General features: G+C 54.6%; 1 protein-coding gene across 1 annotated transcript in view; it reads left to right on the top strand.

The window, feature by feature from the left end:
* The window catches only part of ADAM12 (ADAM metallopeptidase domain 12), a 257254-nt gene that overhangs the window by 174085 nt on the left and 56827 nt on the right, over window positions 1–26342 (top strand). The window contains exons 7-11 of the mRNA XM_036265907.1: window positions 1556–1621; window positions 2757–2828; window positions 8078–8247; window positions 12173–12257; window positions 16161–16309. Of these exons, the coding sequence (XP_036121800.1) occupies window positions 1556–1621; window positions 2757–2828; window positions 8078–8247; window positions 12173–12257; window positions 16161–16309 (542 nt within the window). The remainder of the gene's footprint in view (window positions 1–1555; window positions 1622–2756; window positions 2829–8077; window positions 8248–12172; window positions 12258–16160; window positions 16310–26342) is intronic.

The following is a 26342-nucleotide window of genomic DNA, read 5'->3' as shown; positions in this document are numbered from 1 at the left end:
GCTGAGGCTGTTAACAGTTAATCAGGGAATTGAGGGGAAAAAGAGATTTCCACTTCCACACCTCAGTCGGGAAAAGGGTTTGAGAAGGCGTCTCGTTTCAGGGACAGCTGTGGATATCCCGGGGCTAATCTCTTCCCCCCATAAATACGTAGTTATCACCATAAAACACACCTACGGCGCGCATTCCCCACGCTGGACACTTTGTGGCGTTGTAGACGTTTGAGAAATGACGCCTTTCACGGGGCTCAGTTGCTTCTTCCTGCGGAAGGTGTCCAGAGTCCTGCGGGGTGGCCGACATGCACCATCACACGTCTGGGCGGCGAGGGGGCAGGGCTGAGATGCAAACATTCTCCTTGTAAGAACCGGTCGCGAGATCCCAGACTGAGGGGGTTTGTTTCGGAAGAGGTGTGTCCCTCCGGACTGAGTGACTGGGGAGAGGGGTCAAAGCGCGCCGAGGTCAGTTTCTGCTTCTGTCTGGAAGCGAGGGTGCGAGGTGCAGTTCGGACGTAAGGCACGTGTGTTGTTAACTCATAAAGCAGAGGTGTCGGCCACAGGGCCCATGACCAGGTCACCCCCCACTTCCTCCAGCGGCGTTTTGTTGCCGAAACAGAAGGCTTTGACTGTGTGTTCTCATGGTTTGTTTTTTGAGACCACCCTCCATGAATGGCTCTTTTCCTCCTAAAAATGCCTTTGGGGTTCTCCCAGTCATTCATGAAGCGTGCGGAGGTTTTTTGAGGAGACTTGATTCAAATGTAACCCAGTTCCGAGGCTGCTTTGTGCCGGGGTTCCTGCTTCTGCTGCCTGGCCCTTCTCCATCGTCGCCCCTGGATGAGGTCTCCACCTTCTCAACTCTTTGACTCCCACGAACCCCTTTTCTCCGGTGGCATGTTTTTCCTTGACACTGTTTCTTCCTGTTCTTTTCATTTTTGTTCTTTTCTCATTTTCCTCCTAAGACCTCTTTCTCGCCTGGCTGTCCCCTGCTCACCAGCCTGGCTTTTCCCGGCTCTCGCGACCACCCGTCCTCCGTGGCTCCTGCACACTTTGACGTGAGCGGCCATGGGAAGGAAGCTTGCTGGCGTGGATGGTTCCGCGTTTCTCCAGGAGGGTTAGGCACTCCTGCTCAATTATATTCTCCTCCACTTTTCTCACATCACAAATCTGGGCCATGAAGGCGAAGGCAACACTGTGAGACCCTGTTCCATCATTTCCTGGAGCAACCTGCCCGGAATGGACCATGCGGGCCGCTGGTCCGGGGCGCTCTGCTGCTGACCTGGGGGTGCTTCGGCACGGCCTGCGCGGACCCTGTGCCCGCGACTCTCTGGACCGCGGGTTCCTTTGCGAGGGGTCCCCAGGCAAACAGACTGGCCACTCGACCTGATGAGGTTCTACGGAGGCCGAGGGGGCGGAGGTGAACCTCTGGAAGGAATGGAGGTGTGGGAGCCGGTGGCTGGGAGGATGGAGTCTTGCTAGTTAAAGCGCTCGGGTGGAGAGAGGTGGACAGGCCGGGGAGCCCAGGAGGCGTTCCGGGGATTTCAGCCCCCCCTTACTTTGGCAGCACAAGAGAGAGACCCTCAAGATGACCAAGTACGTGGAGCTAGTCATTGTCGCGGACAACCGAGAGGTAAGAACGTCCTGAAACGTCTCGGGACAGCTGGTTTTAAAAAACCGGGAAAAGAAAATCTTTGACAAGTTATTATTTGCTTTAATTAACCTCATGTTCTATGGGCACTTAAAAGCATTGTAAGCAACCCTTGGGGAAAGTGGCTTTCTCATATTATAAAGTATCAATATTAAAAATGGATCTGATATTACAAAATAAAAGCCAAGGACTGAAAAAAAAAAAAGAAGAAGAAGAAGGAAAAACAAAACAAAACAATTGCTCCATAGCTAAGTTCCATAGCAGGGAGATGGACTTGGGGACTTGGCAGATGGCGTTAGAATGTATTCTGAAACGTTTTGGAGAAAAGTTTAGTTTAAAAATGTCCGATATGTCCTCAACCAAAATTAATAAATGAAAAGCCGCAGAATCGCAGCAGCAAAACCCCACCTTCTGCAGCAGGGCTGGGTGTCACATTCGTTGTTTCTTTCCACTGATTTTTAATTAGAAGTTTTGAGAGTATCTTCTCTGTGTTCGGTTCTGCCTCTGCTACATATTATGAATTGGGTGACATTTCCTCAGAGATGCACATACGCAAAACAGACTTGACATTTTCTCAGAAAACGGCCCCCCGGGGGAGGTCAGAGTAGAGGGACAGGAGGGGATTTATTCACTTTGTAACCCTTCTCCTCTGGGTTGTTTGACTTGTTGCCATTGAGCATCTGTGAATTTGACTGTTTCATTTTTTCAGACAAATATAAAGGAAGTTTCTAAGGAAGTAAAAATCAAGTCCGGTTTTCTGAACCAATGTCACCCCAATAAATTCAGTTTTTAAAAAATCACGTTGATGAGATGAGAAATGGCTTTGGGCTGCCTCCTCGTTGTCTGTTTTCTCTTTTGCCAAAACTGTGACGGCCTCCATCCGTTCTGAGGCTGGGAAGGGGCAGAAGTTTCTGCCTGTGAGCACGTGGCTTGGGCGAGTTTCAGGGAGTTCCAGGAAGTCCCAGGTGGGAACATTCCCGGGCAGGATGAGCGCTTGTTTCCCAGGAAACTGGGGAGGGTCCCGGGTGTTCGGAAAGCCCAAGAGTCCAGGACCCGGGAAGATGCGCTTTGATGGGTCTGCTTGCAGTTATTAATGCTGACATTTAAAATCATTAAGTTCCAGAGGCAAGGAAAAGACGTGGAAAAGGTGAAGCAGAGGCTAATAGAGATCGCTAATCACGTGGACAAGGTACGTTCTTCTGGGGGGTGACTAAACCACTCGAATCGTGTGAATGTTTAGACATGAGCGGAAAGGATGAAGCGCACCTCGTGTGACTGAGCCCCTGGTCCTGGGCTGGACCGAGGGCTTCCTTCCTCTGAGCATGGAACCCCCGGGCCTGGAGCAGCTACGGGAGACGCCAACCCACGTGGTCCGGACCGCGGTGGCCTGAGGACCATCTCCTGGCTCTCTGCTGGCCCGGTGGCCTGGGGACCATCTCCTGGCTCTCTGCTGGCCCGGTGGCCTGGGGACCATCTCCTGGCTCTCTGCTGGCCCGGTGGCCTGGGGACCATCTCCTGGCTCTCTGCTGGCCAGGCAGAGCCTAGACTCGGGCATCTCAGACCTCCAGTTACACCCTGAACCCTGACAGCGTGCATCCCACCCTTCTGAGAACTCCCAAACCAGCCTCTTCCTAAGTGTCCCTGGGAGGATCCCACCGGCCCCCGTAGACCACCCCCATCAGCCCAGCGCTGTGCCAACGTGGGCCGGCGGGCGGCCTCCTATTTACGAGGGGCACAGGGGCTCCACGGTGTGGGGACATGGATATTGATTTTTCAGCCCAATCAGCAGGTGGGAACTCGCCCACAGAACCAGGAGGTGACAAAGGAGCATTCTGGGCTGGCAGAGATCCTGGGAGTCTGGTCTAACCAGGGGCATTTGCCCACGGAAGTTCCTTACGCTGCCTATTCCCAAGGATTTGGGGAGACTGTCTACTCTCAGAGCCCCCACGGGGCGTCACGCACTTTGAGGGGCACTGCAGCCTGGGTGTCCGGGTGCCGCCCGGCACCAGGGTCTCCCAGGGTCTCACGTGCTCCCTGACTGTGGCCACTGCCCTAACACAGGTTCTCAGCAGTCACCTGTCACCAGCCTGCGCAGACGGGTGAGAGGGAGGCCACCTGGCTCCTCACTGAGCCCTCACAGCTGAGCTCCTCGAAACATTCTCCCTCTGCGAATGGCAGTTTGGGGGTGCCCCCCCCCCCGGTAGCTGTGTTTACAAACAATCCTGTTACGTGTGAATGAGTAGGTTTTCCAAGTTTTCAGGAAAATAGAGGCAAAGGCCCTTCCAGACTGGAACTCTGCTCTGCAAGGCCAGACGGGCAGCCCTGTGCGTTTGGGGTTCAGGACGCACCCCCCGTGGTCTTGTCAGCCCTTGGACGTGAAAGGAAGCCACAGACCACCTTAAGCCAAGCCTGCCGATTCCTGGAATCCCTTTTAAAGTGGTGTGTCCAGCTTCCCGTGCTGTGTTTCTGTACACCTGACTCTATGCTCTATCTTGCTTCAGTCTGCAAAACCGAAGATGAGCATCTGGGAGTTTGTTAGTAACCTGCACCGCTGATTAAAGAGCGATAGGCCGCAGCAACCTTCTGGCGGCCTGGCTGCGGCTTGCCCGCCTGGCGGGTCCTGTTCTGGTAGGAGAGAACCGAACTGCTTGGCACACGTGCGCGCCTGCCCCGGCGGACCCTGCAGACGCCGGCGGGGTACCCGGGCCCCCCCCGCGTGCTCCGCAGCCCAGTGTGCTAAGGGATGAGCCCGACCCGCGAGGGATCGTTTCACTTCTGCAATCCTCTGTCCAAAATAAACAATGACTGTCCCAGGGGCTACGTCCTCCTTGACACCCGTCTTGGCTCTTCCCGGCCATTCTGATCGCCCACTGCTGGGCGGCACTGGACGGGAGGACGAGGACAGAGGGCCCACCAGTGACTGATGACAAGGGTACGTTCCTAAAACAGTCCAGAAATCCCCTGTCAGTCAAGCACAGAAAGCAGCCTGAGGCTTGTGTTTGCAGGCTCAGGTCTCAGGCGGGAAGAGAGGAATTCCCTGGGGCCTGATTTAAGGGGGGGGGGGGGCCTGCCACATGAAGAGTCTGCAGTCGCCTCTTTAACCTTTCACCTCCTGTCTCCCTACTGCTTCTTCGTGGAGAAGTTCGCACCAGCGGCGGATCCTTTAAGGCTGCACCTCTGTGACCCCCTGGTCTCCTCTCCGGTGCCTCTCATTCCCTCAGGTGGCTGTCTCCTGCCCCCAGCAGCTGCCTCGGGGACACACGTCCTCGTGCTGGGCCTCAGGAGACTGCCCTTGCGTTCTGCCCACTGTTTTGTTTGCAGAGTCCTGTCCCCCAGCAGGCTCGGAGCTCCCGGGTTCTCCCTCTCTCGGCCGTTGGCTCTGTTGGCGTTGACAGTAATGACGGTCGTGCGCTTCCTGCTGACCTCTGAGCGTCGGGGAGCCAAGGGCAAGGGCGCCCCGGTGCTTCCTCTCTGTGCCAGGGCCACGCCTAGCGCAGCGGGGGCCGAGCAGATGTGCGTGCTGCCGTGTGCCCAGGCGAAGGCATCCAGCTGGTCTCAGACCATGTGCACCTGCACTCGGGCTCCACGGGTGGGGCAGACAGCTGCCAAGCGGCAGCCGAGCCCCTCGGGCCTGGAGTCGCAGCGGGTCACCTTGGCAGAGAACCCGAGCACGCGCCTAAAGGTGGCTGTTAGTGGTTAAAAACGGGCCCCAGGACCAGCCTGCAGCCCAACCCCAGTCATGCCAGTCATGTCTTGAGTGGGTACGTGGTCCCTCTATGTCCTTGACTGTAAAGTGGGAGCAATACTGGTTCTCAACTCCGAGGGTTGTCCTGCGGACAGATCTCCCAGCCCTGTGCCAGTGCCCAGTCCGCTGCGGCTGCTATTATCAGGAAGAGCCAGGAGGAGGCGCTCCGAGGCCCCGGGGAGAACAGTCGCAGCAGGCGGTACAGGGATTGTGTGAGGTGACTTGCGGTGAGTTCAGCATTCATGAGGGTTCTCAGTAGCACCGATGGAGCAGAGGGACCATCTATCTGCACGTCCTTTAGTATAGAGTCTGTTCTAAGGATGTGATTGGAGAGGACTGTGGGTGGGAATTATGCCCGTCACTATTAGGAAAAGCTCCGTGGTCGTGGGCACCGGAGCTAGCTCGGAGAAGCGATGACAGCTAGTCCTTTGTGACCTTGATTGCTTACTACTTCTGTACAACACCCGCCGGAGGCAATTAGTGTCCCCTTCACAGGTGACAGCCCTGAAGCCCACACTAAGCAAGCTGGTGCGGACGTCGGACGTCTCGGCCTTCTGATCACTGTTACCTTTGTCCATGAAATGGCTGCAAGAGTGATTTCCATCAGACAGCAGCCAGACACGTGCGGGCAGAGGGTCGGGAGCCCCGGAGCTCTGCTGGGCCCGGGAAGCCGCGGCGGGGTGCTGCCAGGCGATTTCGATGGGAAACAAGCCGCTGGGCAGCATTTTGGTCGTAAAATTGTCTCATTAACTTATTAACACAAGGATCGTAATTGTTGTCTGCGTGGAACCAAGTTGGACGGTGGCGGCCGGTCGCTATTCCGTGACGAGGTTTGACCTCTGCTCACCTGGTGCTCCCCAGGTGACGAGCGGGAGGACCAGGGGAAGGACGAGCCTGGAGGCTGTGATCAGAGCCCCGGGTGAGATGCTCCGCCGGGAGTGTGCTGTACCTGAGCTCACCGCACGGGAATGGGGCTTCGCTGCCCAGTGCGGAGCTTCTGCGGTGGGGTACCTGTTGGCCCGGATGCTTCTAGCAACTATGAACGGGACCTGCTCCCATCTGGAGCTTGACCTTGGCGGCTGTCACCAGCCACATGGTTCTCTTTGGCTATCGGAATATCGGAAGATGAGGACTTCTCATTGCGCACTGCCTGACACTTCGTAAACACTGAAAGGTTCCACAACCAGCCGGGCGACCCCTGCCCCCCGGCCCTGAGGACAGAGCCTCCTCCTGTCTCTGTGACCCACAGTGGGCAGCCAGGTAGTGGGGGCAATGGTAGTTCTTACCTCTTCTCTGACCCTTCATCCTGCTCCGATAAGCTTGCCTGGGGCAGAGCCGTCACTTCACCATTGGAAGGTCGCCCTTCCTCCCTGTGAGCCAGGACGGTCTGCCTGTGGAGAAAGGGCTGGGTTGTAGCCATGAATACATAGAGATGGGGACAGACAGGCAGTGAGCTGTGTGCCTCAGCTCTGTTCCCAAGCCTGTGGAAGAGGGACATCTTCATAACAGATCTTTCCCATGGCCCCCTTGGTGAGCCCCCCTCCGGCCAGGAGAAGAGGAATGGTCATTCAACTTCCAGAAGAAGAGTCCTGGCTATGCCTTTATTATCCTGCAAGCTTCTGATTTTCTCATTTAATTAAAACCTCCAAGATTGATTATAGGTGACAGAATAGGATAGTGTCAGCCAAGTCTGAGACTTTGCCAAAAAATTAATACAGATTCATCTTCAGTAACTCATAGGTAGAACATTTTGCTTAAAACGAACAAATTACTGTCCTTGGCAGTGTCTGGAAACCCCAACTCCCTCGTTGCTTTGCTCGCGATAGACATGAACTGCTGGCGTGGGCCGAAGCGCAACCATGTTAGCGAGACTCCGCCTCTCCGCGACTTTACATCACCAGCCAATCGCCTGATCGTGTGCTTCCATGCAAATAAGGGAAGACACCAAAAAGGCTCCTAACTGGAATATCTAATTGGCCAGCAGCATTTGAGGACCCAGTGAGCACATCCCTTGGCATCAGACAGCATGAAATTTTTAAATTCTGATACCACAGGAATCGGGGGACAGGGTGAAATTTTTCTCACCCACATCAATGAAATTTAAAATGCGCAAATCTGCCCGGGCTGGTGGGGGTCAGTGGTTAGAGCGTCCACCCAGGGTCCATAGGGTCATGGCTTTCATTCCTGGTCAAGGGCACTTACCTGGGTTGTAGGTTTGGTCCTGGCCTCGGTTGGGGTCATGCGGGAGGCAGCCAATCAATGTGTCTCTCTCATATCAATGTTTCTCTTTCTCTCTCTCTTCCTCCCTCCCTTCCACTCTACCTAAAAATCAATGGAGCCCGGCTGGTGTGGCTCAGTGGATTGAGCATCATCCCATGCACTGAGAGGTCTCCAGTTCGATTCCCACTCAGGGCAGCACATGCCCAGGTTGTGGGCTTGATCCCCAGGATGGGGTGTGGGAGGCAGCTGATCGATGCTTCTCTCTCATCAGTGTTTCTATCTCTCTCTCCATCTCCCTTCTTCTCTCTCTAAAAAAATCAATAAAAATCTATTTTTAAAAAAATAAAGAAACAAAATCAATGGAAAAATATCCTTGGGTGAGGATTAACAAAAACCAAAAGTATGCAAATCTGTTCTACTCTTCATCTTAAGTTCTCACAAATGTGACCCCAAAGGGTGTCTGTCTTCGCCAGTTCTATAGGCCCCTGAACATCCGGGTAGTGCTGGTCGGCGTGGAGGTCTGGAATGACGTCGACAGGTGCCCCATCAGCCAGGACCCGTTCACGAGCCTCCATGAGTTTCTGGACTGGAGGAAGATGAAGCTTCTACCTCGCAAATCCCACGACAATGCGCAGCTTATCAGGTAGGACATCCGTTGTCTCTCCTTTGCTTAGGGAGGAGTGACCCCCAGTCTCCTCCTAGCTCCACAGATGCAGTCCTGGAGCTGCACCCCTTTCTTGGGCACGCTGACTTGTACCAGGTGGTTCTCAGCCTTCCTCCATGGGGCAGAGGCCACCCTGACTGGAATTGGGGGTCTGTGGTGAAAGTCTCCCTTTGGTCGCCCTGGGAAACCTCTTCTTCTGCTGATGACTTATTCCTTCTTCGTCACCTGGACAGTCTCCCTATGCAGCTATTTCTAGTCTTCATCTGATATACAGTTATCCAGAGTAGGCTGTGGTTTTTGTTTTTTTTTGTTTCTTTGTTTATTTGTTTTTTTATCCTCACCCGAGGATATTTTTCCATTTTTTGTACAGATAGAGTGGGAGGGAGAGAGAGGAAGGGAGAGAGAGAGAGAAACATCGACGTGAAGGGACACATCGAGTGGCTGCCACCCGCACGACCAACCAGGGCCGGGGACAAACTGCAACCGAAGTACGTGCCCTTAGCGGGAACCGAACCCGGGTCTCTCCAGACCGCAGGCCGACGCTCTAACCGCTGAGCCAAACTGGCCAGGGCGGTTTTTGTTATTTTTTAATCCTCACTGAGGGTGTTTTATTTTTCTCTATTTATCTTCAGATAGAGAGGGAGGGAGGGAGGGAGGGAGGGAGGGAGGGAGGGAGGGAGGGAGGGAGAGAAACATTGATGTGAAAGAGACACATTGACTGGTTGCCTCTCGCACAAGCCCGTCCAGGGCCAGGATGAACTGCAACCGAGGTACATGCCCTTGACTGGAATCAAACCCGGGATTCCTTGGTCCACAGGCCGATGCTCTAACTGCTGAGGCAAACTGTCCAGGGCCAGAGTAGGCTGTTTTTAAAAGCTCATTTTGTTTCTTTTTTTTAATTTGTTTTTCCTTTATCAATTTGAGAGAGAGAGGAAGGGATAGGGGGAGAGAGAGAGAAACATCGATGAGAGAGAACATCGATGAGAGAGAACATCGACTGGCCGCCTCCTGCATCGACTGCCTGGCCCCCACTGGGGATCAGGCCCACAACCTGGGCATGTGCCCTGACTGGGAATTGAACCAGCAACCTCTTGGTGCACGGGACAACACTCAACCACTGAGTCCCACTGGCTGGGCTTAAAGCCCATTTTCTTTCATTATTAGTGGGAAAAGTTTGTGCACAACCCAAAGACAGTGCATCTGGGTGGTTATCATCAGACACTTGGAGAACGAACATTTTGCTCCCCCTCCTGTGTCAATGATAGTCTTTGGTTTTCTAGACTGGAGGCCACCAGCAGGAAGGACGTTAACCTTGGGTTCTGTCTTTCAATCACATTGTATTGAGCACCAATTAGGATCCCAGTGTCCTCATTCTAAAGCCTGGGACACAGTGGTGTCCAGCGCTGTACACCTCCCAGCTCCGGGTCGGCAGTCCGCTGGGAGAAGGTGACAGTAAACAAGGCAAGGCCAGAGGGATGAGTGTGTGAAGTAATAAATGAGGCAACACACAGCTACAATGTAGCAACACATGGGTATGACATCACAGACACCTTTATATTAAAAACAAAACAAAACACTCTTATCCTAGTCTAAATTGCTATGAAATAGATTTTTCCCCAAGTGACCAACTTTTTATTAAAATCCTTAATCAGTTTAGGACATAATTCTTTTCTTCTCGTGTAGTTCATATCATTGAATTAAAAGCTTTGGGGTTGTGGACACTTTTCTTTAGCAAATTAGATCTAATTCATTGGCCAGTCCTACCCCATCCTCACTTTAGAAAACGCCTACATCCGGGCGGAGGCTGGTGGCGGTCCCTGATCATTTACTTTGGCCATTTTCACAGGGTTGTTTTTTTCTCTGCCTTGGATGTTTGTGGTTGCCTCATATTTTGTGCATTGATTAATCCTGAGCAGCTAAAAAGTAGAACCAAAGTGTTCTGTTTTGGCTTTTTTCCCAAATGGAACCTGTCCAACTCGAACATCTGGAAATAAATTAGCCTCTTATATAACCTTCTCATTTATATACATCTATAATTGTATCTGTTAAATGGTCTGTATAGATAGAAATGTAAAAGCTGCCATCCCTGCTACAGTCCATAAGAGTGTAATGATACAGATGGATGGATGGATACATATATATATACATACATATATAATTTGTCCAGTTGACCACTGCCAAAATACCTAACTTTTCAAATAATATCTGTAAAGTCAATGTATGTACATAGCCAAGATAACATGGAGTTTTCTTGTTTCCCTTAAAAGAGATTTTTCTCTTGCCCTGGACAATTTGGGTCAGTGGTTAGAGCATCAGCCTGCAGACCAAAGAATTGCCGGTTTGATTCCGGTCAAAGGCACGTACCTCGGCAGCAGTTCAGTCCCCGGCCCCCCAATCAGTGTGTCTCTCTCACATCAATGTCTCTGTCTCTGTCTCTGTCCGCCCTCCCCCCACTCTATCGGATGATAAATGGGGGAAAAAAGTATCCTCAGGTGAGGATTTTAAAAAAGAGAGAGAGAGATTTTATCTTTAGAACTTTTTTTCATCTTTAGACCATTTGTTTCTCTTAAAAGAGATTCAAGAAATACAATGTTTAGTTTTTAATATACGAGGTTGGAATTAAAAGCTCTGGCCCTGGCCGGTTTGGCTCAGCGGTTGGAGTGTCGGCCTGCGGTCCAGAGAGACCCGGGTTCGGTTCCCGCTAAGGGCATGTACCTCGGTTGCAGTTTGTCCCCGGCCCTGGTTGGTCGTGCGGGTGGCAGCCACTCGATGTGTCCCTTTCACATTGATGTTTCTCTCTCTCTCTCTCTTCCTCTCTCTCCCTCCCACTCTATCTGAACAAAAAATGGAAAAATGTCCTCGGGTGAGGAAAAAAATAAAAAAAGCTCTGGCATTCACCAGGCCTTGATGTCATTAGACTCATTGGTCAAGTTCCTTACAAGGGAAAGTTGCACCTGAGCCATAAGATCCCCTTCCAGAAGCTTCCGCCCAGGGTGCTGAGGCTTTGTGGGTGCTGCTTCTACACTGACTCCAGGGATCGACCACTTTTCTGCCCATTTCTTTTTTATTTTTATTCTTCACCTGAGGATATTTTTCTACTTATTATCAGATAGAGTGGGAGGGAGGAAGAGACGGAGGGGTTGACATAATAGAGCCACATCGACTGGTTGCCTCCTGCACCACCTGACCAGGGCCGGGGACCAACGCCACCAGGTATGTGCTCTTGACCAGAATGAAACCCGCGACTCATCGGTCTGCAGGCTGACGCCCTACCACCAAGTCAAACGGGCCAGGGCCCGATTTCACTTTTACAAGCTCCATTAGCAGACCATCAGGGCAGAGCTTGGGTGTCCATCCTAATTTGCATGTAACACGGGAGAGCAAAATTCAGCTGCAACAGAAACTCGAGGAATCCACCCAACACATTTCACTGAATGAGCAGCGACTCTGCCTGTTCTCGGCCCTCCCCTCCGCAGACCTTGTTTAGAAGGAGCGGCTGCCCAGTCCGTTCGGAAGTAGGCAGAATACAACTGATGCATGTAAGAGTCAGGACTGGTGGTCCGAGTCTTCGCAACAACAGTCTGAAGGGATGATGGGACCGTGATGCAACTGGAAAGTGAGCTGCTAGGGATCTGGAGATAAACGCGCCCTGGGACCCGCCCTCACGCAGCTGTTCTGTCCTGTGCGTGGGTCTCTGCGGCCCTGGTGGGAAGGCAGGTTGTTCTGTGACTGTGCATCTTTGCTTATGTATATCCTGCCCTTGACCCAGCTACAGGCCACACACACAGTGTTCTTGACCTCGATATATTTTTTTCTCATTGAAGGTTCAAAAGCCCCCCAAAATATGTTAGGAAATGTCTTCATTCTACATTAGTTTAAGAAAGTCCTTTCTTTTATTTCCTAGTGGGGTTTATTTCCAAGGGACCACCATCGGCATGGCGCCCATCATGAGCATGTGCACCGCGGAGCAGTCAGGGGGCATCGTCATGGTAAGTCAGGACCGCCGTGGTGGGGACAGCGAGGTCCCCGTGCCCCTGGCTGAGTTCCCAGGAAATCTCTGTGTTCCCCAGACTCTGTGAAATCAAGCTATTTTCATCCATGCTTTTTTTAGATCCCATTCTGCCTTCTAGCTCTGTGTGTGACCTCACATAGTCCACAGTATTGTAGGGACTGCTTCTAAGACACACCGCTTTGCAGACAGGAAAGGTGAGCGTGTAAAGTAGCTCAGTGCAGGCCGGTCTTCCCCATTTATGGAGAAAAAGTTTCAACTGGGATTTTGGTCAGAGCGTTCCAGTCCAGGAATTCCCTCCCAGGGCTGGGATGAGCCAGGGCTCTGGGGTTGCCCTGAGCCCTCAGCTTCTTGGATGGCCTGTGGTCTCACCGAACATAACGGTTAGAATGGTTTTCTAATGGTTCTGCCTCCAGACCCAACAGCCAGAAGTCTGAGGTTTCTAACTATTTACCACCGCAAATGCCTGACATACCTCCTACCCAGTGTCCAATCCGTCTGTGGAACAGCCTTATTCTTGGAAGGCAGAGACCTGGGTTTATTACTTTACAAGAATCATTTTGTCATACATGGGCTATGTATGTTTGTAAAAGGAAATAAAACAGGAGGAATATTTGGGACTTGTTTCTTATGAATTTAAGAGGGGGGCAGCTTTGATAGGCTGCCCAGCAGGGGACCCTGCCCTGGCCCGTCCGATCATCGAAGGGAAGGGTTGGCCGAGGGCCGACGCGGCCCCTGCTGTGCGCCAGCCCTCAGACAGAGGGTGTCCTTGGAGACCGTCCCACCATCTCCACTGCACAAACAGAACCTTGTCCTTCCCAGAGACCGGGAATTCCTCCGCATTTTCCAAACAGAACGTTTGTGAATATTCCATTGTGTTAGAGGGCGGAAGGAGGTGTGTTCTGCTGACTGTGACTTTCTCTCCACACACTGCCCGCCCCCATCTCCTCACCCCGGGAGGTTTCCCTCCTCTCCGGCCGTTGGTGGAGGCTCGTGCCCACCGGGAGGCTGTTTGGAGGGTGCACCCACTCACTGGGTGTCTGGCTGGGACGGGCTCCCCTCTGGCTTTTCCTGGCCCTGGAGGCCCTGCCTGGGATCTACACCCGGGAAGTCACCGGGAAGTTCGGTTGTGGTTGGAGCCAGGTTCATTTCAAGTCTGCTCCCAGCCGTACGTTCACAGAGGGGCCTGTACAGTGTTCAGAGGGAATCATTTCCTGTTTCGTGGTTCCACGGTCGGTTGCTAACTGACTGTGCCACTTCAGATCGGTGTCGACATTCTTTAAAGCCGAAAGGGAATTCCCCGTGAGCCTGGCAGGGCCTGCCGCCGCGCGGTGCCCCGTTTCAGGCCTGAGCCGACCCCAGGAGATGGCTTTCCCCGGCTCCTGCGCCCCGTTCTGCTTCCACACGAGCATTCACCACGAGCCCCTCAGCAAGGGCAGACAGGGTCGGCTCCCATTATCTTTTTTTTTTTTAATGGATGAAAACGCATGTGAGATACATAAGCAAATGTGTAGGCTGCCGAGAGAATCCTCAAGGCCACAGTGAATCAACAGGAAATGCGTTGGGCCGACGAGGCCCCAGTCGAGCTCAGCCTCGAACACATTCCTGCTCACTCCACATGGAAGAGGCGTGGAGTAGAAAGAGGCTGCGGCTCCTTTCATTTCTGTAACGTTCCGGAGATGAGCAAGATAACAGCTCGGCCAGAGCTGAAACTTCTAGACTTCCCCCCAGCATCTCTGGACTGCAATCCACGGCGTCACGCACAGCGGTGCCTCGTCCAAAAACACACAAATGCCAGAGGAAGGCAAGGAGGCAGTCCCTGGTCCCCCTGAAAAGTGGAGTCCTGGTTCCGTCTGTTTTCTCAGGACAGAGCGATCGTGAATGTGGGAAGCTTCGAGCTACGCTCTTGTATCACACCGGACTCAAACGATCGCGGTTCTGGGATGATGCCATGAACGAAGAGGTGGTTTTTTCTTCCCTTGTTACAAATGTAAACTGTTTATCAGAGTCTCTGAAGCGACATTCTGCTTATAATCACCTGTGCGTGAAAGAATGTAAAACGGCTCGGCAGTCGGAGCGGGGTATTCAGTGGTACAGACGCATCAGATGTAGAGTCGTTTTTTAAGGATGAAGTCCTCGCATTTTGAGCCAAAGCGTGCTAAATTCAGCCCTTCCCTTGCCGGGCTCGACTGCATTCTCTTCGCCAACGTGTATTATTCTTGAGCATTGACTTCCTGAAACATATTTGTGAAGCTTCCTACAACAGGAAACTGTAAAATCCAAACCCAGTCATTTATTAGGAATCCCGTCTCCTCTAAGAATAACCTGGTTCCCTAAGAAGCCACCCTTTCCTTCAACTAAGGGCGAGTAACAGCTGTGCCCACGAACACACCTAGAGGATCGGATGTGAACGCACCTTTCTCGAGAGGCCCCACAAAGACTGTCCGTGTGGGGACCAGGCTCTCTCTGAAACACGGTCCTGCTGTCCTGGGAGCCTCTTGGGAAACTCACCCGGAGCCGGGCCGCCCAGAGCCTGACTTCATTGCAGCGACACCATTCTTGGGCACTTCTGCAGGTCCATCCACTATCGAGCTACTTTTCAGTAGCGATGTTTTGTAGTTAGTTTTAGTATCTATTCAGCCAAGCCGTTCATGCTCTCCACCAGGTTAGGGGGGCCAGCAGAGCTGACTGAGTGGAGAAACTGCCTCCCGAAACTAAGCAAAAGGTTGCGGGAACGCCAGCAACCCAAGTCAGAGGATTGGGACACCTCCTGCACCCGGGCCCATAGTCCACCTGACAAAAAGGGCCCACGCGAGTGAGGCCCCACCGGGTGACCATCGTAATTCAGTGAGTCTTCAAACAGGTCACTCGATGTGATGGGGTGTATTGTGCATTATTGTGGATTTCCCAGTGTCCTTCTCCCGGACAGACGGGAGCACCTGTCTTATGTTGGTAATGGTGCCCAGGTCGCATGTAGGATGTCAGGGTATGTTTTCCCTAACCAGCTCTGCATCCCAGAGTCTCCGTCACGGATGACATGGCACTTTTACTACCCAGGAAGGAAGGGATGGAGTGTGGTGAGGGACCGTGCTGGGCTCAGCCAGTGCGGACGTTCCCGGGAAGGTTTAAGAAGCGGGCGGAGAAGGTCACCTTGACCATCTCGTGTACAGACATAGGAATCCCGCGTGTACACGAGCTGGACGTCCCTCAGCAGAGGGGACCCCAGACAGGTGTAACCAGAGATGTCAAATCCTCTTTAAGTTTTTTGTTTGTTTGTTTGTTTTTTTATCCTCATCCGAGGACACTTTTCCATTTTTTGTTCAGATAGAGTGGGAGGGAGAGAGAGGAACAGAGAGAGAGAGAGAAACATCGATGTGAAAGGAACACATCGAGTGGCTGCCACCCACACGACCAACCAGGGCCGGGGACAAACTGCAACCGAGGCACGTGCCCTTAGCGGGAACTGAACCCGGGTTTCTCAGGACCGCAGTCCGACGCTCTAACCGCTGAGCCAAACCGGCCAGGGCCCTCTTTAAGTTTTAACGCAGGAATGTACCTTTCTACTGGTTCCTTCTAGGGCAGGGGTGGGGAGCCTTTCTCTGCCAAGGGCCACTGGGGTCTTGATAACGTCATTTGCGGGCCAGACAGAGTGATCAGCTTAAGCATCAGCCTGCTCCGTTGGGTCGGGCTCATTGGGTGAGGCTGGGATGTTGGTGGCATTGACTTCACGGCCTCACCCGGCCCGCGGGCCGGACGCTCCCCACCCATCCCAGGGGGACGGGTCCAGTCAGATGCTGGGGAAGAGGACGCGTCTGGGAGGAGGGGACGTGGGAACTGGGCCGCGAGGCGTGAACTACACCTGTGCTCTCGTGTTTTCTTGGAGGACCACGCAGACAGCCCCCTGGGTGCCGCCGTGACGCTGGCGCATGAGCTGGGCCACAACTTCGGGATGAGCCATGACACCCTGGAGAGGGGGTGCAGCTGCCGGAAGGCCGCCGACAAGGGAGGCTGTATCATGAACCCTTCCACCGGGCAAGTACCGCCGCCTCCAGCTGCCTCGGGGAGCACGCAGCGGGAAGCGGCCGGGCACGGGCCATGGAAGCTTCCAGAAAGAACCCCCTCCCGAGGAGCGAGAGTGGAGCGCGCTCCTCTGAGAGGTCGTGGGCCCTTCCTGAGGGGCTGGGGTGCTGCCGTGGCGTAGAAGTCCCAGGCCCTGCAGTCCCGGGGGGTTGAGGGAGCCTGCAGCCCGTCTGCGGGTCTGAGCGCCCGGTACCCCGCTGGGCAGGCGGTGAGGCCACTGGGCCTGCCCTCCAGAGGGGCGGGTGCGAAGTGCTTGCTCCCTGGGGCTGGCCCTGGGGTGTATTTGAAGGGGTTGGTGGCTTGGGGACTTGTAATGTCTCCCCTCTGAGACGACGTCACCGTATCAGACCTCAGGGGGCTACATGGAGTGCCATCTGTCTCGTGAAGGATGTCACTCCACTTCCTGCCTCCCTGAAGTCCGGACGTGGTTGGCCCAGAAGAGGGGACAGTGGTGTCATTGCCGAGTGCTCGGGGAGGCGGGAATAGACCCACCCTGAGACCTTCCAGGTTCCCTGCTTGGGCCTCGGGGACCCTCCCCGTCGAGACCGGCGCTCCTGGGGAGTCAGTGAGGGGGGGTCCTTCCTCAAGGCCGCCGTCCTGTTCATGCCTGGGACCTCCCCCACGCGGCTTCCCGCACGTCCCGGGCCCGGGCCGCTGTCTGGGTTCGCTTTGCGGACTGGCAGCCCGAACACTGGCCTCCGTGAAGACGTGCTGGCGGGGGGCAGTCATGGTGTGAGGGGACTCCTGCTGCAGAAGTTTCCAGGTCCCAGGAGAGGGACGGTGGTTAGAGGGTGTGGCTGTGAGCCCCTGTCCGATGGCTTGTGGGGCACGCGTGCCCTGGGACAGAGCAGCCTGCCCGGCTCACGCTGGCCGTGGGCTGTGCCGAGCACGTGCTCCCAGCCGGCCGCTCCTTCCGTCCATCACTGCCTTGACCCCCGCCTTGCCCGATGCTCCGTTCGAGGCGGGCACCAGGCCTGGTGGGGGAAACTGCTCTCTGCGTCTCCAAGACAGAGGCCAAGAAGCTGAGCCTCTCAGGCCAAGGCCAACAGCACGTGAAGTATGGCGACCTCTAGAGGGGAGGTCCCCAGAGGCAGGCAGGCCACCCTGAAAAACAGTCTCCTCGTCATGGAGCGTGTCCGGGCAGAGGCAGAATCACGGTGGGCTGGGCACTGGGGCAAAGAATGAATTCCTTCTTAGGGTGTGAGGTTGGCAGCGCCTGTGGGCGGTTTCTGTCTGTAGCATCCCCCCAGCCCAGGAGCCAGCACCACCGGCCGGCGGCGGCGTGGCCGAGGGAGGTGGGCGGGAAGCCCGGGCGACAGCGCCAGCTTTGTGCTTCCTCGTCCTCGGTGAGCTCAACGTAGCTGCAGAGGCAGGTTCACGCTGTTGAATTCCCCAGATACCGAATCGGCGCAGGCGCATTGGGCGATCGTGTGGGTCTGAACTGCGCCGGTCACCCCTGTGCAGACCTTTTTCGACAAATAGACAGTCGGCCGTTGGCTTCCCTGGGCTTTGCGTCCGCCGATTCGACCAACGGCAAGGAAACCGTATTCTCCGTCCGAGGCTGGGGATCCGTGGGTGGGGAAGGCTGGCTGTGTGCCTGGTCCTGTGCCGTTTCACCGAAGGGACTCGAGCACCCACAGGTTTGGGTGTCTGCGGGGAGAGGGTGGGTCCTGGAACCAGTCCCTCATGGATACTGAGGGACAGCTGAACTATTTAGGGGAGTCAAAAGTTACACATGGACCTTCGACTGTTCAAAGGGTGGGGAGCATGTTGGCTCCTCGAACCCACAGTGCTCAAGGGCTTCCCAGTGGCCAGAACGGTTGTGCTGTTAATCAGGATTGTTAATGTTTTTGGACTCTTGATGAAAGACAGACGGAAGGCAGGGACATCTAGACTGGAAATACTGGACGGGATTGAAGACAGCTGGTTGCCCAGGTCCGACACCAAACGTCTTTAGTGATGCCGGTGGATGAGTAGCCCTCCGGCCCTTCGGTGCCTCGTGATTTAGATGAGTCCGTCTTTCCTTTCTCCCTGGCTTCCTTCCTTCCTTCCTTCCATCCATCCATCCATTCATGATTCCGTCCATCTATCCACCCACACGTCTTCCTACTGGTGTGTTCACATATGAACAGAGATTTTCGACCCCTGTGCATGTCGTTTTGGGGAAGTGACAGGTGAGAAGACCCCGCAGTTCTGAAGTGTGTGATTCTGGAGCTCAGAGAACAGAAGGCCTTCCTTCCGGTATGTCTAGGACAGTGGGACCAGCCCTTCAGACAGGAAAGTGCTCATGGCAATGTTTATAGACGTGAACCCGTTACCCTGGAGACGGTGGAAAACCACAGGTAGCATGGTATTGGTAAGAGCTCAGCACATCACTTAAAAGGCTTTTTTTTTTTCTTACCAGGGGTTTGCTAATAGCCTTTACTTGATTTAGACCGTATTAGCTATTTCTAAGCTTTCTCTTGACTGGGCTTGTGCTTTTGCGTAAATCTACTCTCTTTGGTTCTCATTTATGATCCCGCATTCCCGTCCAGAGTGGTGTTTTTAATTTTCTCAGAATGGAAGGAAACTTCCTCAGCAAGTGGGTGAATTAATCACCAAAGCCCACAGTGCGGGGGAGGTCAAGCCGCCCAGTGGGCCCTCGGTCATCCATCGCCCGCGGAACACCTTCCGGCTGTTTTCCATCTCCAGTGTCATCTCAACGTGACCGTTGTCTTACCTCGCAGGGTCCCCACGAGAGTGGGGGGGTGGATTAAATGAGATCATGTGTGTTTGTAAATTATAAATCACTCCCACAAATACATAGTGGCACGGTGGTCATTGTTTCGCTCACGGGGCGTTGGGACTATTGAAGAGAGAGGTCTCTTTCCGAATCCTGCTTGTGTTGGAAAGTGTGTGAGTACCACGGAAGGGCCGGTCCGCTGCCCGCCCACAGTTCTGTGGGGTCGGCCCCTCTCAGACTGGCCCATGTCCAAACACCAGCCTTCCTCCTGACCTCCCCGACGACTGATTCGGGCGTGAGTGGCAAATGTTGAAAATGTGATTTCAGTGTTAGTCCCAAAGGTGACTGCTTTAATGACATTAAAATCTCCCAGATTCAGCCCTGGCCAGTTTGGCTCAGCGGTTAGAGCGTCGGCCTGCGGTCCGGAGAGACCTGGGTTCAGTTCCCGCTAAGGGCACGAACTTCGGTTGCAGTTTGTCCCTGGCCCTGATTGGTCGTGCGGGTGGCAGCCACTCGATGTGTCCCTTCACGTCGATGTTTCTCTCTCTCTCTCTTCCTCTCTCTTCCTCCTGCTCTATCTGAACAAAAAATGGAAAAATGTCCTCGGGTGAGGATAAAAAAAAAAATCTCCCGGATTCAGAAAGAAGCAGATGAAGGACAGGGGGAAGTACCTCCCCTGACATACCTTGTCTATTCTCTATCAAGACGTTCCGGAATCCAAACTCTGAACATTTTAACCGGCTGCCATCCCTGACAAGTTGGACCCCCAGGCCCGAAAACACTAGGGGTGAGCGGAGTTCTTTGGAACACGCGCGTCGTGACTCGGGTTGCACGTCACCGCCGTGGTCGAGGGAGTTGCCTTACGGGCCGTAGCAGTAATGACCGCACGTCCGTGAGCATGTGTGAGCGTGTGCTCTGGTCTTTGGGTCGCTAACAGTAAACCCGTGTTGGACATTCCTCTTTGGCAAGAGCGGTGTCCGGGAATCTGTGTGGGAGTTTCACACTCGGTTGAGTCCTTCCCTGAAGGAGCTTCTCGGAGCACTGGGACCCAAGGGGAGGAGAGCGGAGTCTGCCACGATCGTGGGGGTCAGAAAACAACGTCAGTAATTGGAACACTTTTGGGGAGAAGTCTTTAGCGTCATGGTGAATATCACTTCCTAGACGGGAGGAAAAGCAGCAGTGGCGTTCAAAATTACATTCCCGGCTTCCTTTCTTGTTTGCAGAAGGGTTTCTGTTGAAACGAGAGGGGCGGAGCTGAGCCTCTCCTGTGGGAGCACAGCGGGGCCTGCAGCCGCTCCGCTCCCGGAGCTCAGAACCCCAAAGGCTGGGTTCCGATCTTGAACATGACCGACCGGTTCTTGCCCTCATAGAACTTCCTCTCTAGAGGGGAAGAGGGTTGAAAACCAGTACGTGCAGAGGTGAAAAGGAGCCAGACATCGGCTGGGGGACCCGGCTCTCGCTGGGGGTTTGGGGAGGACCTCTGTGTGGAGGTGACGTGTCAGCGAGGACCGAAAGGAAGAGGGGTGTAGCGAGCCTGGGAGATCACAGAAGGGTGTGGAACTGGGCAGAGGGGTTGTTGACCCAGGGCTCTGAAGGGGGAGGCATGGCCCACAGGAGCCCAGTGGGTTGTGGGGGCTGGATCAGAATGTGGGGGCTAGTGCCGCTGGAGAGACGGGGGAGCCCGAGGACGCAGAGCCCCGTCGGCACTGCAGGAGCAGGGCTTCCTCCCTGGGGCAGGGAGAAGTCACTGCGAGGCCGGGCAGGGCAGTGGTGTGATCTGATTTACCTTTTAAGGTTTTCTCATTTTTTTAAGAGGCTCAGACCCTGGCTGATGTGGCTCCGTTGGCTGAGTGTCCTCCCGGCACCGAGAGGTCTCTGGTTCGATTCCTGGCCAGGGCACACGCCCAGGTTGCGAGCCCAATCCCCAGTGGGGGGCGTGCAGGAGGCGGCTGATGGAAGTTTTGTTCGCACATCAAAGTTGCTGTCTCTCTCCCTCTCCCTTCCTCTCTCTCTAAAAAACAAAAAAGTTTTACATAGAAAGGAGGTGCTCCTCGGCCCGCAGCAGGGAGCGGGAGCGGTGTGTCGAGCACCCAGGCTGGTGGGGCTGAGAGAGCAAGTGGAGGGGGTCCCCCCGGCTTCCCGGGGTTTTAAATTATTTACGTTGAGCTGCGGTCGGACGCTCAGGAATAAGACCTGCAGCCAGAGCCAGTGACCACTGAACTCAGTCCTGGAACAGCCGCCGCATACCCGCTTGCCGCACAGCTGTCTAGACGCGGAGCACATCTGGATGGCCTCTGCCCAAGGTCAACCTTCTCTCACGGAAACTGAGACGATGTGGACCCAGCTGCTGCCTCAGGACGAGCCCACTGCAGGATGCAGGGCGAGGCGACCAGGCACAGAAACGCCGCTCATCCACTTGGCCGACATCATGGCAGCCTGTGCGGCAGAGCCAGAGAAGCAGGTGGCGGCATGGACGCCGGAGGCAGGAGCCTTGACTTCCAGGAGCTCACACTGTGGTGGGGACAGCAGTGAACTGGCAACCACAGACCGGAAGCTCAGGGCTCTGCTGGGGACGTTTTAGGGTGGGCGCCAGGAGGCCCATCCCGGGGCATCTAATCCAACCTGTTCACACAGTCCTGGGCCTCACTGCATCTCCTCTATCAATACTGCACTGTGTGTCTCCAAAAGATAAGGAGACATTTTAAACATAACCAGAAGAGCATTTTACACCTTTTTTTCGTGCAGTCGGGCTCTGTCCATGAAGCTGGGCTCTGTCCATGCAGCTGGGCTCTATGCAGCCGGGCTCCGTGCAGCTGGGCTCTGTCCATGCAGCCAGGCTCTGTCCATCCAGCTGGGCTCCATGCAGCTGGGCTCCGTGCAGCTGGGCTCTGTCCAGCTGGGCTTTGTCCATGCAGCTGGGCTCCATGCAGCTGGGCTCTGTCCATGCAGCCAGGCTCTGTCTGTGCAGCCGTGTTCCATGCAGCAGGCTGAACATGAGACTGGGCATTTGTGTGGCTGCATAATCCAGCCTCCAGCTGTGTTTGCCACACAGAAGTGGCCCCAAGTGTGTTGCCATGTTTGAGCTTCATGTGGGCACTGAAGCCTCAATGCAGAGCAACATCCCTGTGCAACTTCTGGGAAACAGGGAGGGTGCTCCATTTTTAAGCCATTTAGTCTGCAAACCTACTTTGACTTATGTTACAACAGCAGAGAATTACTTCCTGTCATTGCTCATTAACCCAGAGTTTCATGTGTGCTAGAACATGTGTGAAACAGTCTGGCTGCGGTTCTGTCCATCTTTCCCTCCCCACACACACCCATGGCTTCCTCCCCTCCCCAAGACCCGTGGCATGGAGGCTGCAGGGTGAGGTCAAGTATAAATTGTGGCCCCTCTGCAATCCACAGTGTCCAGAAGAACCCACTCTCAGCTCCACTCGGTCAGCAGTCTGTCTGTCTGGCTCATTGCTGAACCCCCAGCACCTAGAAGAGTTCGGTAAATACTTCTTTACTGGAAGGATGGATGAACAGATCCAAGGGATGGAGGGAGAGAGAGAGAAAGGAGGATAGATTGCAGTGGGTGGTGGGTGGTGGGTGGGTGGGTGGGTGGGTGGATGGGAGGATGGATGGATGGATGGATGGATGGATGGATGGATGGATGGATGTGAGGCTGGATGGACAGACGGATGGACGGATGGGAGGATGGATGGATGGATGGATGGATGGATGGATGGATGGATGGATAGATGGGAGGCTGGATGGACAGACGGATGGACGGACGGATGGGAGGATGGATGGATGGGAGGATGGATGGATGGATGGATGGATGGATGGATGGATGGATGGATGGATGGATGGGAGGATGGATGGATGGATGGATGGATGGATGGATGGATGGATGGATGGGAGGATGGACGGATGGACGGACGGATGGACAGATGGATGGATGGATGGATGGATGGGAGGATGGATGGATGATGATTACAGATGTGTGATCAGTAAGGCCATCCCTTTATCTTTTGTGTAATGGCTAAAGCTCTAGGGAGAAGATTCGGAGGCTATTGTCTTTTACATTAACTCTAGCATTCATTGCAACACAGCCATTTTTATTTCCTCTCTACCCCACATCATTCTGCAATGGAGTTACAGTAGCAGAATATGCACAGTACAATAAAAACAAAGTAGAACAGAATGGGGGCTGAGAAACCCCAGTAAATAGGTAGCCGAGTTCATGAGGGGCTGGTGTTTGTTAATACTCCGTGGAGCTCAGGGGCCAGAAGCAGTTTGCTTGAAAAAGTGGGGTCCTTCCTGGGGTGCTTTCCCTGAAAGCCTTTGCTTAGCCCACGGGGGAGAGGAAGTAGTTGCAATGATAAGGCCCTGTGGAGTTCTCCTGTTTACAACGAACACCCTCCTCGCCTTTCTCATGGAACTGCCACAGCCCTGATAGGAAGGGGCGGGCCCGGTAACCCATTTTACAGATGAGAAAGTGGAGGTTCTGGAAGGCCAGAGCCCTGCCGTTGGTCAGGGTCGCGCAGGATGTCAGCCCACAGCTTCAGGCCCAGCCCTGCTCCTCGATGAGCGTCTGGGAGAAGAGGACTTTCTGTTCCCAGCCCACAGGGAAGCCCAGGCCAGCCCTGCGCCCCTCTTTCAGGTCCCCACGTTGGCAAGAGTCCAGGGAGGCGAGAATGAGGTGTGTGCAGGCTTCAGCCCTCGTTGGACGGCCTGGAGGTATCGGCCTGGACCACTTCTTTGACCGCATTCGATCAGAAGCGTCTTCCCTGTTACAGACCTGCGGAACCAGCAGAAGTCATGGCACGACCTGTCCAGGCGTCTCCTGGGGCAGGGGAAGGGCGGAGGGACCTCGGCCTGCAGCTGGTTTCTTATTAACCTCTGGATCTGTCTATGTCTGCCGTCCCGGGCGAGCGCTGCAGAGACAGCGGCCGTTCCTTGTTACGCAGCTGAGCTGTTCGTCTGACACCCCTCTGATGGGCTGGGACCCCTGTGGTGTGACGCTGGGCCCTGCCCGCCTCCCTGGCCTCTCAGGATGGGGCTTGGGAGGTCAGCCAGCTCAGAGCTGAGAAGTCCGAGGTTCTGGTAACGTCTAGAGGCCTCCTGTGAGCCTCCTGTCCGGCCAGGGCTCAGTTGGTATCTTTCTTTATTAAAAATGCGGGGGAATTACATTTGCACTTTAATTGGTTTTCTGGAGGAGGAGCTGAGGTCAAAGTTCACATGTTAAAAACATGACTTATGAAGTGCCGCCGATGGCTTCATTTCGGGCCCCAGGTGTCTGCTGTTAACAGGGACATGTCCCACCAAGGGCTTGTTTGATCACTTGCTCCTGGCCTGGCGGTTTCCTTCGCTGCCTGCAGCCCCTGGGTCAGCAAGGCCCCCGGTCAGCAAGGCCCCCGGGTCAGCAAGGCCCCGGGTCAGCAAGGCCCCTGGTGAGCGCTCGCCCCGATGCTGTCCCTTTACCTTCCTGGCGCTGACAAGGGGTGAATTCTCCCTGTGGTCTCGCCCTGGGTGCCGTTCTGTCCCGTGAGCCCCTGTTCTCACTGGCCGGGCAGAGTGTGGACTCAGATCCGCCTCCACCTCCCATCACACCCTGGAGGAGCCGGCAGAGTGACCGCTGTCCAGGGGGTGACTGTCTCCTCTGCCCACAGCTGGTCGGGGCCGTCCGGGCTCCCAGCCTCCCTCAGGGGTGTGCCACCTGGCCCACGCTTGACCTGGGGTGTGTTGGATAATCCTGAGCCCTAGCCTTTGTTTTCTGTTACACCCAAGACACTCAGGGAGGTGCTTCCAGGTGCACCAGGGGTCAGGACTGTGGGTGCGCTCTGACCTGCCTCCAGGGAGCCCGGGGCGCCTGGGCAGCTGCCCTCTCCTCTGGACGCGGATGGTCCTGGCTCGGCTGTTTGGGCCACGTCGTGCCTGGGGCTGCCCTGGGGTAACCCCTGGAAGCCACTGCTGAGGCCTCCTGACCACGCTGGGTGCAGCGGGGTCACTTGGGAAGAACATGTCTTCATGTCAAAGAGCTGTTTTCGGTCCTGACGTGAACCACACGACTGTGGCAGGACCGAACCTCTCAGCCTCGCGTCCTCGTCTGTAAAGTAGGAAGGATACACTCTGACCCGTGGGTGTGGGTGGGTGAGGGTGCCCACCAGGCTCTGGCCCGAGGCAGGGGCTCACTGAGGAACAGTAATTGCTGTAATGTTATATCTGTTACCCCTGACGTGCAAGGTGAAGTGAAGCCACAAGCCTGTGACTTGGGGGGCACCGGTCCCAAGGCCGGTTGCCGTGGGTACAGGTGCCAGCGCCCATCCCAACCAGCATCTTCTCAGCGGCACCTACATTCTGTGCATTTGCCAAGGTTGCATTCCTGGGCACACTTGGGGAAAACCTGAAGATGTTTCTGAAGACGGCCCTAGAACTCTTGGTCCGAAGCGTGGCTCAGCAAGGTCCATCCCAAGTGTGACCTCTTTCGCCCTCTTTGTAAGGGGGCCTGGAGCTCACCCAGGAGGAAAGATGGTCATTGTTTGGGGCTCTTGCCCCTGGGACACCTGGATTAAATAGGCTGTGAACTTCAAGTGAGTGAGTTGTTTTTAAAACATCTTCAACCTGGTTGTGGAGTTCATGATAAAGGGGAGTCATTAGATCATGTTCTCGGGGGACAGAGGCCTGATCCAGTCTGTTTGTGGCCATCGTCCACTCTGAGCTCAGGTGGCCTTGGCCGTGGAGTAAAAAGACAGAAGAATGCGTGGAGGGGGCGCAGGTGACGTGAGCTTTGGGGGAAGACGTTTGGGAGAAGGAGCCGAAAACAGCCATCTAGACCTTTTTTGTTTGCGTTCGCTGCTGGTCTGGTTGGTTACACTCCCCAGTCCATGTTCTGGTTGAGTTGTGATTCCCGGCCCGTCCAGGGCAGAGCGGAGCTGATTTCTGCGTTCACGCCGTATGTTAACGCCGTGCATGTTAACGCCGTGCATGTTAACGCCGTGCATGTTAACGCCTTGTATGTTAACGCCGTGCATGTTAACGCCGTGCATGTTAACGCCGTGTATGTTAACGCCGTGTATGTTAACGCCGTGCATGTTAACGCCGTGTATGTTAACGCCGTGCATGTTAACACTGTGTATGTTAACGCCGTGTATGTTAACGCCGTGCATGTTAACGCCGTGTATGTTAACGCCGTGCATGTTAACACTGTGTATGTTAACACTGTATGTTAATGCCATGCATGTTAACGCCGTGCATGTTAACGCTGTGCATGTTAAT

Source organism: Molossus molossus, unplaced genomic scaffold (genome assembly GCF_014108415.1).
Source record: "Molossus molossus isolate mMolMol1 unplaced genomic scaffold, mMolMol1.p scaffold_m16_p_17, whole genome shotgun sequence".
Classification (NCBI taxonomy): domain Eukaryota; kingdom Metazoa; phylum Chordata; class Mammalia; order Chiroptera; family Molossidae; genus Molossus; species Molossus molossus.
Note: the sequence above shows the minus strand (reverse complement) of the source record. Positions and strands in the feature narration are given on the sequence as shown.